The 11,254-nt window shown below is 33.8% G+C and overlaps 1 protein-coding gene across 1 annotated transcript; it reads left to right on the top strand.

Annotated features, from left to right (window-relative positions):
- The first annotated feature begins 5,241 nt into the window (after positions 1-5,241).
- LOC131148068 (probable LRR receptor-like serine/threonine-protein kinase At1g05700) lies at positions 5,242-9,058 on the top strand. Its single transcript, XM_058097805.1, has 8 exons — positions 5,242-5,783; positions 6,916-7,391; positions 7,548-7,680; positions 7,804-7,872; positions 7,963-8,034; positions 8,150-8,221; positions 8,374-8,617; positions 8,729-9,058. Exons 1-8 carry the CDS (start codon positions 5,242-5,244, stop codon positions 8,921-8,923), a joined length of 1,803 nt encoding a protein of 600 aa, XP_057953788.1. The 3' UTR covers positions 8,924-9,058.
- Positions 9,059-11,254: the final 2,196 nt, after the last annotated feature.

Here is an 11,254-nt window from a genome sequence, read left to right as displayed (position 1 = left end):
GTATCACAATATTTAAAGTTTGTGTCATCTCATGATACCTAGAATCTTGTTATTATTTTCCTTTCTAATATTGAAGAGGGTTTGCATTGGAAAACTCTCGACTCCTCATTTAGGGTTGGGCCCTGATGAAGTGTTTGGACAACTTAATTTTTTTCCTTTTTGTTTGGTTCCATTCGAGGCCATGTTAGGCATATATAATTCTACAATAGGAGATAATTCATCTTTTAATTTCCCTTCTCATGCCCTCTATCACATTTCAAAATTTAAGCATGAAACCTCCAAAGTGAATGTCTTGATCTATGACATTTGGATATCAATCTCAATTGTACATTAATCCAATACTGAAACGGAACTATGAAAGAAAAGAATAAGGAAAATGTATACAAAGAGATGATAAAGACAATTTTTCTTCTTTTTTCCTACTTTTTTGGTTGGTCAATAAGAGGTCTATTAGACTAACCTCCCGCTTGGTTTGCGGAATCAGACATGGAATGAAATCAAATCTCAAAAATTGAATGGTTTGCGGAATCAGACATGGAATGAAATCAAATCTCAAAAATTGAATTGCATTCTTGTTTTTGGTTTGCAGAATCAAGGATGGAATTGTATTTCAAGTGGAATTTGATTTCTAAGAATAGGAGAATCACGATTCCAATTCAAATAGGCTAGAACCGATCCTCATTCTATGAAATCAGTTTCATTTTATAATAAAAAAAATTATAAAAACAACAACAAAATGCTCATAATACTAATTATTATTACAATTATAATAAAATAATAACAACTAATGATAACTGCAATAATAATAAATATTATTTATTGTTTTAAAATAATAATAATAATAATAATAATAATAATAATAACAAGAACAACATTAATAATAATAATAAAAGGCCAAAATAATAGCAATTATTATTTTAAGGATAATAATTATTATAAAAATGATAAAAATTAATAGTAACTACAATTAAAATAATATTTTATGATAATAATAACAAGAGCAATAATAATAAATGGAAAGGCAAAAATAATAATTATTTTAAGGGTAATAAAATTATTATAAAAATTGTAAAATAGTAACAATAACAATAAATAATAATAATAATCACTTTTGTGAAAATAATAAAAAATAGTAATCAAACAAAAACAACAGCAAATAATAAAAAATGATAATAATAATAATAATAAATAATAAATTTTATTATTATTATTATTATTATTATTATAAAAATAATAACAACTAATAATAATTACAATAACAATAATGTTGAATCACATGTGACATGATTTATTAATTTGAAAGAAAAAGTGGAATTTAAACTGCCACAAAAACAATGTGCCACCATGTGTGCAACACATGTACCTTATGCTAGCTAGTATTTTAAATGTGTTGTGTTTTGTGGCCCTTATACTTGGTGGAATTTATAAACAAAGGAAGAAAAGTATATATGTTGAAGTCTTTGGTGCTCTGCAGGAGGCATTCGTCAACAAATGGGCCTTATTCGTCGATGAATGGAGATACCAAGAGCAGATAAAATTGAGACATTTAGAAGTCATCGACGAATGGGCCTAAATTCGTTCATGAGTGGGAATACCGAGAGTAAATAACATTAAGACATTCAGAAGTCGTCGATGAAAAGGCCTCTTTCATCGACAAATGGACCAGTAATTGTCAATGAATTAACCCTTTTCATAGACAATTGCTCTCGAGGCTAAGAGAAAAAATTCAAATTTTAAATGTGAACGTTGGGACGGTTAGGTATTTGGAGGGAAGCCTCCGAGTGGTTATTAAATATGTCTTTCTGGGCATATCGTGCAAGAAGTAGATCATTGTAACCATTGTATTGTGTACTTTGAATTTTCATAGTGAAACCTTTGCCGATTGCTCCCGTGGATGTAGGTTTTGCCGAACCACGTATATTTTTGTGTTGATTCTTGTTGCTTTTAAATATACTGCTTGTATGAATTATATTTTGTTTTTTCATTTTCATTGCATACTCTTTTCACAACAAAATGCATATTATATAAATACATACATATATGAATTAGTTCTTTAACATAAGGTATAAAAATTTAGTCATGTGGTTTATTTCGATTAACCATTAGATATTAGCTCAAAGCATGGGTTAACCAATTTTTTGTTCTTTGATAAAAACAATTTAGTTCAATTTAGCTACATCGCCTAAAAGTCAAGCTACACCATGTTGCTAATTCGGCATATCAAGGTGTCACATCATTTCTTAAATTTAATAATATACATTAAAACAAAATTCGGCATATCAAGGTGTCACATCATTTCTTAAATTTAATAATATATATTAAAACAAAATTTTATTTTTAATATTATTTTGATATAGAGAAAAAAAATAACTTCTTATTTCTCTTTCCTTTTCCTTCCTTTGCTCAATTAAATTCTTGACCCAAATGGAGTCTTAATATCTTTTTTAAATGTTACTAGTTATGAGTCTTTGATTGAATGAGAGACTAAGTTCAATCCAATCCAAAACTGTTAGTAGCTCATTTGGATAATCTTGTCCCTCTAATTTTATCTCCCTTATGTTCATGTCATTTCTTCATTATACTATATGACCAACCTCTACCCCAATCAATAATCATGTTAGAATTGTTAGTAGCTTATTTGGCAGAGAAAGATCAAGCTGTAAAAAATGATTCTTCTACATAAGATTGGAACTCACCAACTGCAGGATGCCACATTAGCACTTGAATTCATACAATTGAGAGATATAATTTAGTATGAGTCATGAAATACTTTAATGAGTCCATATATTAATGTAATACCTTGTGAATGAAGGATTTTAATTCTTACATTGAGAAAGAGATCCTTATAAATATTTTCATTGAAGTAGTAAATATATTTATATTTTTCTTAAATAAATTGTGAACTATTAAACATTCTAACTACGTCATATTTTAGATAATCAATTATATCTTTTAATTTTCAAATAATGTTGCATAATTTTAGTAAAACTTAAATCACAATTATTCAAGGTTCAACGATATGAACCAATAAATGAAAGATCATAACCTAACATTATATAACTAATTATAACTATGAAAGCCCACATTAGCTTCCCCTCACCATGACTCGTTGAATTGTATAAAAGGTTTGCTCTATATTAATATAGGAGTCTAGTCTACCATTTTGCAATTACGATATAAATAGGAGCTTAATCAATTGACCTAAAACTTTTGCTACATCTTTTGTCCTGTAATATTCAATCAATTCCTATAATTTTATAAGTTTAGATATCATAATTTTAATTCAATAAGCTTGAGGGCATGGATCCGTACTCTGCGTTCTCATCATAGCTAATGATGGAGCATCTCTATATGATCAAAACACATTAACCTCCATTTCTAATTGCCGTTGACTGACCTTAATTGCTAGCCATGGCAAAGTCAACCTCTTGATCCACTGGTACAGTAGCTGTAGATTTTGACTACTTCCTGCGTGAAGTTGCAAAGCTGGGCCGTTTGATTTGCTGAGGCTGTAAAAGGAGGCCATAAGGTCAAGGTCAACCATGTGAAAAGGGAAATTTAGGGGACTCGATCACGAGAAGATGTTCTCGTCGATCGAGCCCAGACAACTTGACCACTTGTCTTTAAACAATTAATTGATACATAGAAATATAATAATAGTGCTTAATCAATTTAATAATTTTCCGTCCATAAGAATTAATGAAGGTAAATTCACCGCGATTTCTTCTATGCTAGAGTTATCAAGGGCTTATATAAAGTGAAGAAGATGGATACAGCTTATTTGAGATATGTTTAGTTGATTTCCTATTGATTTTGGTCTATGCTTTATGTTATTTATCTTTTATTTGTTTTGTTGGGTGATATTTGGCTTGTAGGTCCTTATTTTGTTTTATTTTGTAATCTTTTTTTTGGCTGGATGTTGATGTTGTTTTGGGAGGCTTTTAAAGGTTTGCCTTTTGTCCATCTCTTTAAATATCTTGTAACCACGATATTACTCCGCAGAAAATGAGGGTTTATCAATAAATAAATGGAGGTCCCACTTCTTAAAACAAAAAGCGAATTAAAAACCCTGCATGTATATGCATGCACTGGTATTATCCTAGAGCTGGAAGAAGTCAATATTCTCTACTCACCTATAAAAATAAAAACCAAACTCAACCCTCTCGGCCTAGCTCCCTCTGTGCGTTCACTGATATATCAGCTCCCCCGCCGGTCTCTCTCGCTGCTCTGCCGCCATGGCCACCCATTTTTTCTTACTTCTTTTAGCTCTCTCTGCGTTATCTGCGACCACTGCTGACGGTAACCTAGCTACTGCTCTCTCTCTCACTCTCTCTCTCTCTCTCTCTCACACACACACACACATGCGCACACTAAGGTGCAAGCAATTTTATAAAATTTATCAACACTGTATGCATTGATTTGATCTTCAGGAAAATTTGTCATGTACTACCCAGCCCATACGCTTTAGATAGTATACAGCAAGTAGCTAGAAATAGGGTGATAGAGCTGATAATGCGGCGGGAGAATACATCTTGTGTGTCTAGCCAACAAATTATTCAAAAGACCGAAACACGTATATCTCTTCTTTTACTTTTTTATGACCCGAAAATTCAACCTGGGCAAGCCCTTTAGACCGACCCAATGGCACCAGAACGAGGATGAAAATAAATGATTAATCATCCCCAATTAAAAGGTACTTGCTACCTAAGAGAAATTATTAATATCAAGTGCCTAATCACCTCACATGTGTTTTAAAATATTATATCCTTGAATTTTGAGTAATTTTGAACTTATTGATGGTTATTGATGATCTGTTTGAGTGTCACAATCACCTAGGATCTAAGAATTTCGTTGTTTAAATTGTATTGTGTATGGTTAGCTAGGCAGCCCAATTAGTTTAGTAATTTTCCCATCAACTAGACTCTTTAAAAAAAAAAATTGATATCGTATGGTGCGGTAAGAGTTTGGCTATGGAACTAGCCCTCAACAACCCACACAAGCTGGTCGTAATGGGCTCGAATCCTAAAATCGAAGAATATTCATATTCATATAACTGGTCAGGTGTTCAATTAATTTCTGTGAAGTTTTGTTTAGGGGCAAGTCTTTAATTTGGATTTAATTGTTAGAATTTGGACAAAATTTAGGACAATTTTATACTACATTTAACTAAATTAACACAAATCTAAATTTAAGATTGGAATTCCAAACTCTCAAACATGTGATGAATCTCACCTCACTTACATGCATGTTTTGGCAGTGTTTGTGAGCATTGATTGCGGAGCAACTGGTTCCTACACAGATGAAAACTCAATAATATGGACGGGAGACGATCTGTACAACATTCAAAATGGGGAGTCCCAAGTGGTGCAATCCCCTAACTCCGTGCCTCACGTGATGAGCAGTCTCAAGGTTTTCTCTAGTCGGAAGAAGAACTGCTACTCTGTGGCTGCAGATAAAGGAGGTCAAGTCCTCGTCCGCGCCAGCTTCTTTTATGGAAATTATGACAAGAAATCAACTCCCCCTTCCTTTGATCTGCATTTTGATGGGAACTTTTGGACAACTGTGGAGACTTCAAGTGATCGTATTGTTTCATATGAGGCAATATATGTGGTGAAGGGTGATGCAGTGAGTGTCTGTGTTGCTCAAACGAAGCCTAACCAGCTTCCTTTTATGTCTGCTCTAGAAGTGCGGAGCTTGGCTTCCACCATGTACAGTCATGTTGATGCCAACTATGCTTTGTTTCTGAGAAGGAGGGTTGCTTTTGGCTCTAACCAGACAGTTAGGTAGGTAAATAAGATTGTTCTTGAAAAAACAAACTATAAAATATAATAATTAATTAAAATAATTTTATTTTTATTATAATACTTTTAACTCGTATTTTTTGTATTTTCGATTGTTATTTGATTGAACGACAAAAATGAGCACTTATTCAATCAAATTTTTTTTACTTGTTTTAAATTTAAAAAATGTGCTAAACAAGTTTCTATTTTTAGTTTTAAATTTCAATTCTATCTTTTAGTTTTCATTTACATATATGAAATAGAATAGTTACTAACTAGTTAATTAGTATAATGATTCATAAAATTGATTTGATAAATAAGTAATGACTCTTTTAAGACAAATGCCGACAAAACTAGAAGTACTAGCTAGGCCAACCAACATAAAATAGAAATGAAAATACTTATTTTTTAAAATTTTACTATGGAATTAATGTATATTTTCTCATTACTTCATCTCGATTGAAGGGTTGCCTTCATAGCACTATATATTTTTGCAAATTATGTAAGATATCTATATACAAAAGTTATTTCATTACATCCTAATCAAGTTCTATCATTCGTAACCTAATATTGCATGTGTTAGTATTATATTATAGAACCACTCAACATAAAGGTTAGCTTATTTATTAGCCTCTACCTTTCGAAGGCATATGAATTGTATATCAATAATCAAGAAAATAAAAACATCAATTTCACTATAAAAAAAAACTAATTTTTAGATGATTAAAGCTAAAAAATTATTGATCATGCTACAATTCTCAAAAAGTTAACCTCGAGAGTTTGTTGAAAAGATAAATAATACAATGGTAAATTCTACACTTTTTCTAGGATACTCTCCACCTCTATCTTTTGATCAAAATACTATTATAAAAAATTGACATTCAAAAACATATTATTTCTCAAAATGATTTTTATTTCTCAAAAATAACATCATACCAAACATAAACCATGTAGTAGGTTTGTGCAAATATTTATTTTTTAAAAAAAAAAATTAAATACATCCACTATATGCGATTTAACATGATTTCATATATATATATATATATACGTGTATATCTAATCCTTTCTCAAACAATAGAGCGGCGTTCATGTTCCAAAGGCTACGTGCTCAAACCATACATTAATCAATTGCCAGGTATTCGGCTGACCCTTACGACCGAATCTGGGCTCCGTCGGTACCTGCGGCTGGACTGGTCAGTGTCGCCAGCGACTTACCCAGAATAGACATAAACGTGGAAGACAATCCTCCGCAGGCCGTTCTGCAAAATGCGATCACCACCACAAGCGCCTCCACCTCCATCCGTCTGGGCACCAACCTTCCTCCCATCAAAGTCCCCATCTACATGACCTTCTACTTCGCAGAAGTCGCTCAGCTCGACTCCACCCGGAACAGATCCTTCACCTTCAACATAGACGACCAGCCCATCTCCAAACCCATCATCCCTTCCTACGGCTCCGTCGCAGAGAAATACCTCACCAACGTGACTGCCTCGTCCAACACCACCTTCTCCCTGGTGGCCACCGCCGACTCCACGCTTCCGCCCCTCATCAATGCCTTGGAAGTTTACACTGTCAGCGACGCGCTCGCCGATGGAACCAATCCCAAAGACCGTATGTATCTAATTAATGTTTAAGAAATCGCTTTTCCATTTTGATTCTTTCCACCCAAATACAGGGTAATCTCAGAATTTGGATATAGAATGTGTGTATGAGTAACTTGATTTTTCTGTGTTCTTGTTTTTGTTTTGTTTTTTTATGGTGATTCAGTGGAAGGGTTGGCTTCTCTGCAAAATGTATTTGATGTGCTGCAGGGATGGAGTGGTGACCCCTGCCTTCCGTCGCCTTTCACATGGGATTGGGTCAAATGTAGCACCGCTGCCACGCCGCGAGTGACTGCACTGTAAGCTATAGCCGTCTTTTTCAATTTGTGGCCTAATTAAAGATGCATTATATATATAAAAAATTTGGGATAATTTTTGTTTCGTCAGCAAATTTAATTTTTGGGAAAACAAATTCAAATCAGGTATCTCAGCAGCTTCGGCCTCACCGGTTCTCTTCCACAATTCAGTTCCATGGACGCTCTTCAGATAATGTGAGTTAATTCTCAAATATATGTTTGCGTTTCTCTTCTCAAATTATTATGTCATTTATTCTGACATATTTTTTTTTCCTATATTGGCAGTGATTTGCACAATAACAGCTTAAGTGGAGAAATTCCTGATTTCTTTGGCACATTGCCCAATCTGAAACAATTGTTAGTTTGGTTTCTTATGAATTGATGGAGTAGTTGCTTCCTACAATTAGTTTTCAGTTTTTCCTTTTTCCCCTGCGAGAAGATATTGACCAGAAACTCATCTCAAATTTTCCAGGAATTTGGCAAATAATGATTTCAGTGGAACCATACCCGCCTCAATATCAAACAACAACAATCTAAAACTAGTGTAAGTCAAGTGATTAATTAATCTGCGTTTGGTGCAGAAACCATCCTCTGTCTCAGCTGGCACAGCACCATAGTTATAGTATCTTAATTGAGTTTTGCTAATCGAAGCTCTTTCAATTTGAAATTTTGAATCCTTGGATTTATGGATATCAGGATAACAGGCAATCCAAATCTGTGCATCTCCGGCCAGTCATGTCAGACGACAGGCACCAGCACCGGCACTTCTTCTGGAATTACAGAGACTACCGCCGGAGGCAGAAGAAAGAAGAAGGGTAACAAGCTCCCAGTAATCCTGGGACCCACAATTCCAGCGTTCGTTTTATTCTGGGCTATTGTGGGAGTTGTTGCAATCTTAAAACAGAAGAGGAAAACAGCAACAGTGGCAGCGGCAGGTGCTGCAAGTAAGCAATTAAGCAAGAAATCCACATGCATTTAATTCCAGATCATTTATATGAATCAGTCTTTTTTCCATATATAGATAGATAGATTGTTAAATTTGATGTGGGAGTTCTGGTCTGGTGGTGGTTTAGGACAAAATGGCGGGGGCAACAGACCCAGCGGCACACCCAACATGCAGATGATAGGTAAAATAGGTCAAGCTGTGATGAACGAGCAGAAGGTTGAAATCAAGGAGGAAATCAGTAACAATGAAGATGATCAGCAGTTTGATGGATATCCCCAAAATCCCACGAACGCCGCTTAATCTCTCTCTCTCTCTCTCTCTCTCTCTCTCTCTCTCTCTCTCTCTGACAAAAATCATATTCATAATTCATTCTTGTTTTTTGTGTAAGTTGCTCTGTTTTTATTTAATAATAATTCTAGGTGCTCTGTTTCTTTTTCCTTTTCCCCTCTATTGAGCTTTCTGTTTTTAACTATTTGAGCTTACTCTTTATTTATTTGGTTTTTTTTTTTTTTTTTGGCCCAATCTTTTGAGCCTTAAACCCAAAAACTTTATCAGTTTATTGTGCTAGAAATCAGAACAGATTATTTTCATTACTTTCATTTCTTTGGCACTTAACTTTTTTTAAATTTGGTTTGGCTTGAGATTGAAAATTGACCAATGATTCTTATTGGGTTATTCTCAGGTTCATACATCCCTAATTAAGATCATATTTTTTAATAAAAAATATTCATTTATTCAAGAAAATTTTAAAACATGAATGTTCACATACATTATAACAGATCAATGAGACTTAAATCTTAATTCTACTGACAAATATTTTCTTTCATGGAAGAACATTGTTGCTGCCAAGAATTGTATGACTTTTGTTAAATCATCGTTCGATCGTGACCACTTAAAATGAATCAAATAATAATGGCTTGTAGGACCCGAGATGTACTTCGAGGGATCACTTTGATGCCTAAGTTAGGGAATGGGAGGTTCGGATTGCAACCATAAATGAAGAGTGAGAATGAGATGTTTGAGATCCCTTTTATATAGTGATGATGGCAGACTCCCCTTCAGTTTAACATTTATGAGTGTGTCATTATGTTTAGGAGGGTTATGGGTGACTCACTATTATGCTTAGGGGGGTTATGGATGACTCAAGGCGGTTATGCAAGACATCAATAGTAATTCTTGTAACTGCATCGGGAGTTATGGATATCCTGAAGGAGGTTATGCGAGACATCAAAAGTTGTTAAATGTTGGCCTTACAACTATCCACCCCTATGGACATACCTGTCAAGTTTAGGTGTAGCAATTTTGGGTATATTAGTTGCCCCCGTCCCCTAAATACTTTCGAATATATGAAATAAATTTCTCTTATTCGAGAGTAGTAGTTCAAACCGGTCCTCGAGTTGATTAAAGAGCCAGCTATAGGGCTTCCTGCCTAAGCTATGCTAGTTTGGAACTATCCGGTGGTCCAAATGGGTCATTAGGTGAGTCATGCTCACTACTCTATGCCTCATGAATTGTGCTCATCAAGTGGGCAGGTCTATGGGGCCTCACGAGCTCTACTCATTAGCTGAGCCAATACAGGTGAGTTGTGCTCACTCCTCTATATCTCATTGGCATGGTTGTCCCTCATGAGACGTGCTCATGAGGTACAAATGGGCCTTTGTGCCTCATGTGCTTCACTCCTTTGTGCCTCATGTGCCTCATGAGTTGTGATCATCAAATGGGTCATTATGCACTACAAAAAAATTGGTTTTTAGTAACGAAAGTATTAGTAACGAATTCAATTTCGTCCCTAAAAGTTGATATTAGTGACGGTTTTAGCAGTCGTCACTAATACGACACTATTAGTGACGGTTTAAAACCATTACTAATACTTTCGTCACTAAAAACAACGTGGTAAACAATTTTTGCGTGAACATTTTTTCGAAAAAATATTAGCGACGATTATAGGGTAATAGTGACGAATTTAAAAGTCACTTATTAGTGACGATTAACTAATTGTCACTACTAATATTTATGAATAAATTAAAAAAATTAGTTAAAGGTATTAGTGATGGTTTGAGAGAATCGTCACTAATAATAGGGTATTAGTGACGGTTTTGAAATCGTCACTACTAGTATTTTTATATAAAAAATATAAAAAAAAAATTAGTTAAAGGTAGTAGTGACGGTCCCAAACCGTCACTAATAATAGGGTATTAGTGACAGTTTTAAAACCGTTACTACTAGTGTTTTTATTTAGAAAATATAAAAAAAAATTAGTTAAGGGTATTAATGACGGTTTAGGAGAATCGTCACTAATAATAAGGTATTAGTGACGGTTTTGAAATTGTCACTACTAGTGTTTTTATTTTAAAAATATAAAAAAAAAATTAGTTAAGGGTATTAGTGACGATTTTGGAGAACCGTCACTAATAATAGGGTATTAGTGACGGTTTTGAAGCCGTCATTACTAGTGTTTTTATTTAAAAAATATTTAAAAAAATTAGTTAAGAGTATTAGTGATGTTTTGGAACAACCGTCACTAATAATAGGGTATTAGTGACGATTTTGAAACCATCACTATTAGTGATTTTATTTAAAAAATATTTAAAAAAAAAAAACTAGTTAAAGGTATTAGTGACGGTTTGGAAG

The sequence above is a fragment of the Malania oleifera genome, chromosome 2 (genome assembly GCF_029873635.1).
Source record: "Malania oleifera isolate guangnan ecotype guangnan chromosome 2, ASM2987363v1, whole genome shotgun sequence".
Classification (NCBI taxonomy): Eukaryota; Viridiplantae; Streptophyta; class Magnoliopsida; order Santalales; family Ximeniaceae; genus Malania; species Malania oleifera.
Note: the sequence above shows the minus strand (reverse complement) of the source record. Positions and strands in the feature narration are given on the sequence as shown.

Coding starts and splice junctions, on each gene's coding strand:
- LOC131148068 (XM_058097805.1), top strand. CDS start 5,242: ATGCATGTTTTGGCAGTGTTTGTGAGCATTGATTGCGGAGCAACTGGT. Junction 8,035..8,149: donor TTGCCCAATCTGAAACAATT/GTTAGTTTGGTT, acceptor CAAATTTTCCAG/GAATTTGGCAAATAATGATT. Junction 8,618..8,728: donor CAGTGGCAGCGGCAGGTGCT/GCAAGTAAGCAA, acceptor TTGATGTGGGAG/TTCTGGTCTGGTGGTGGTTT.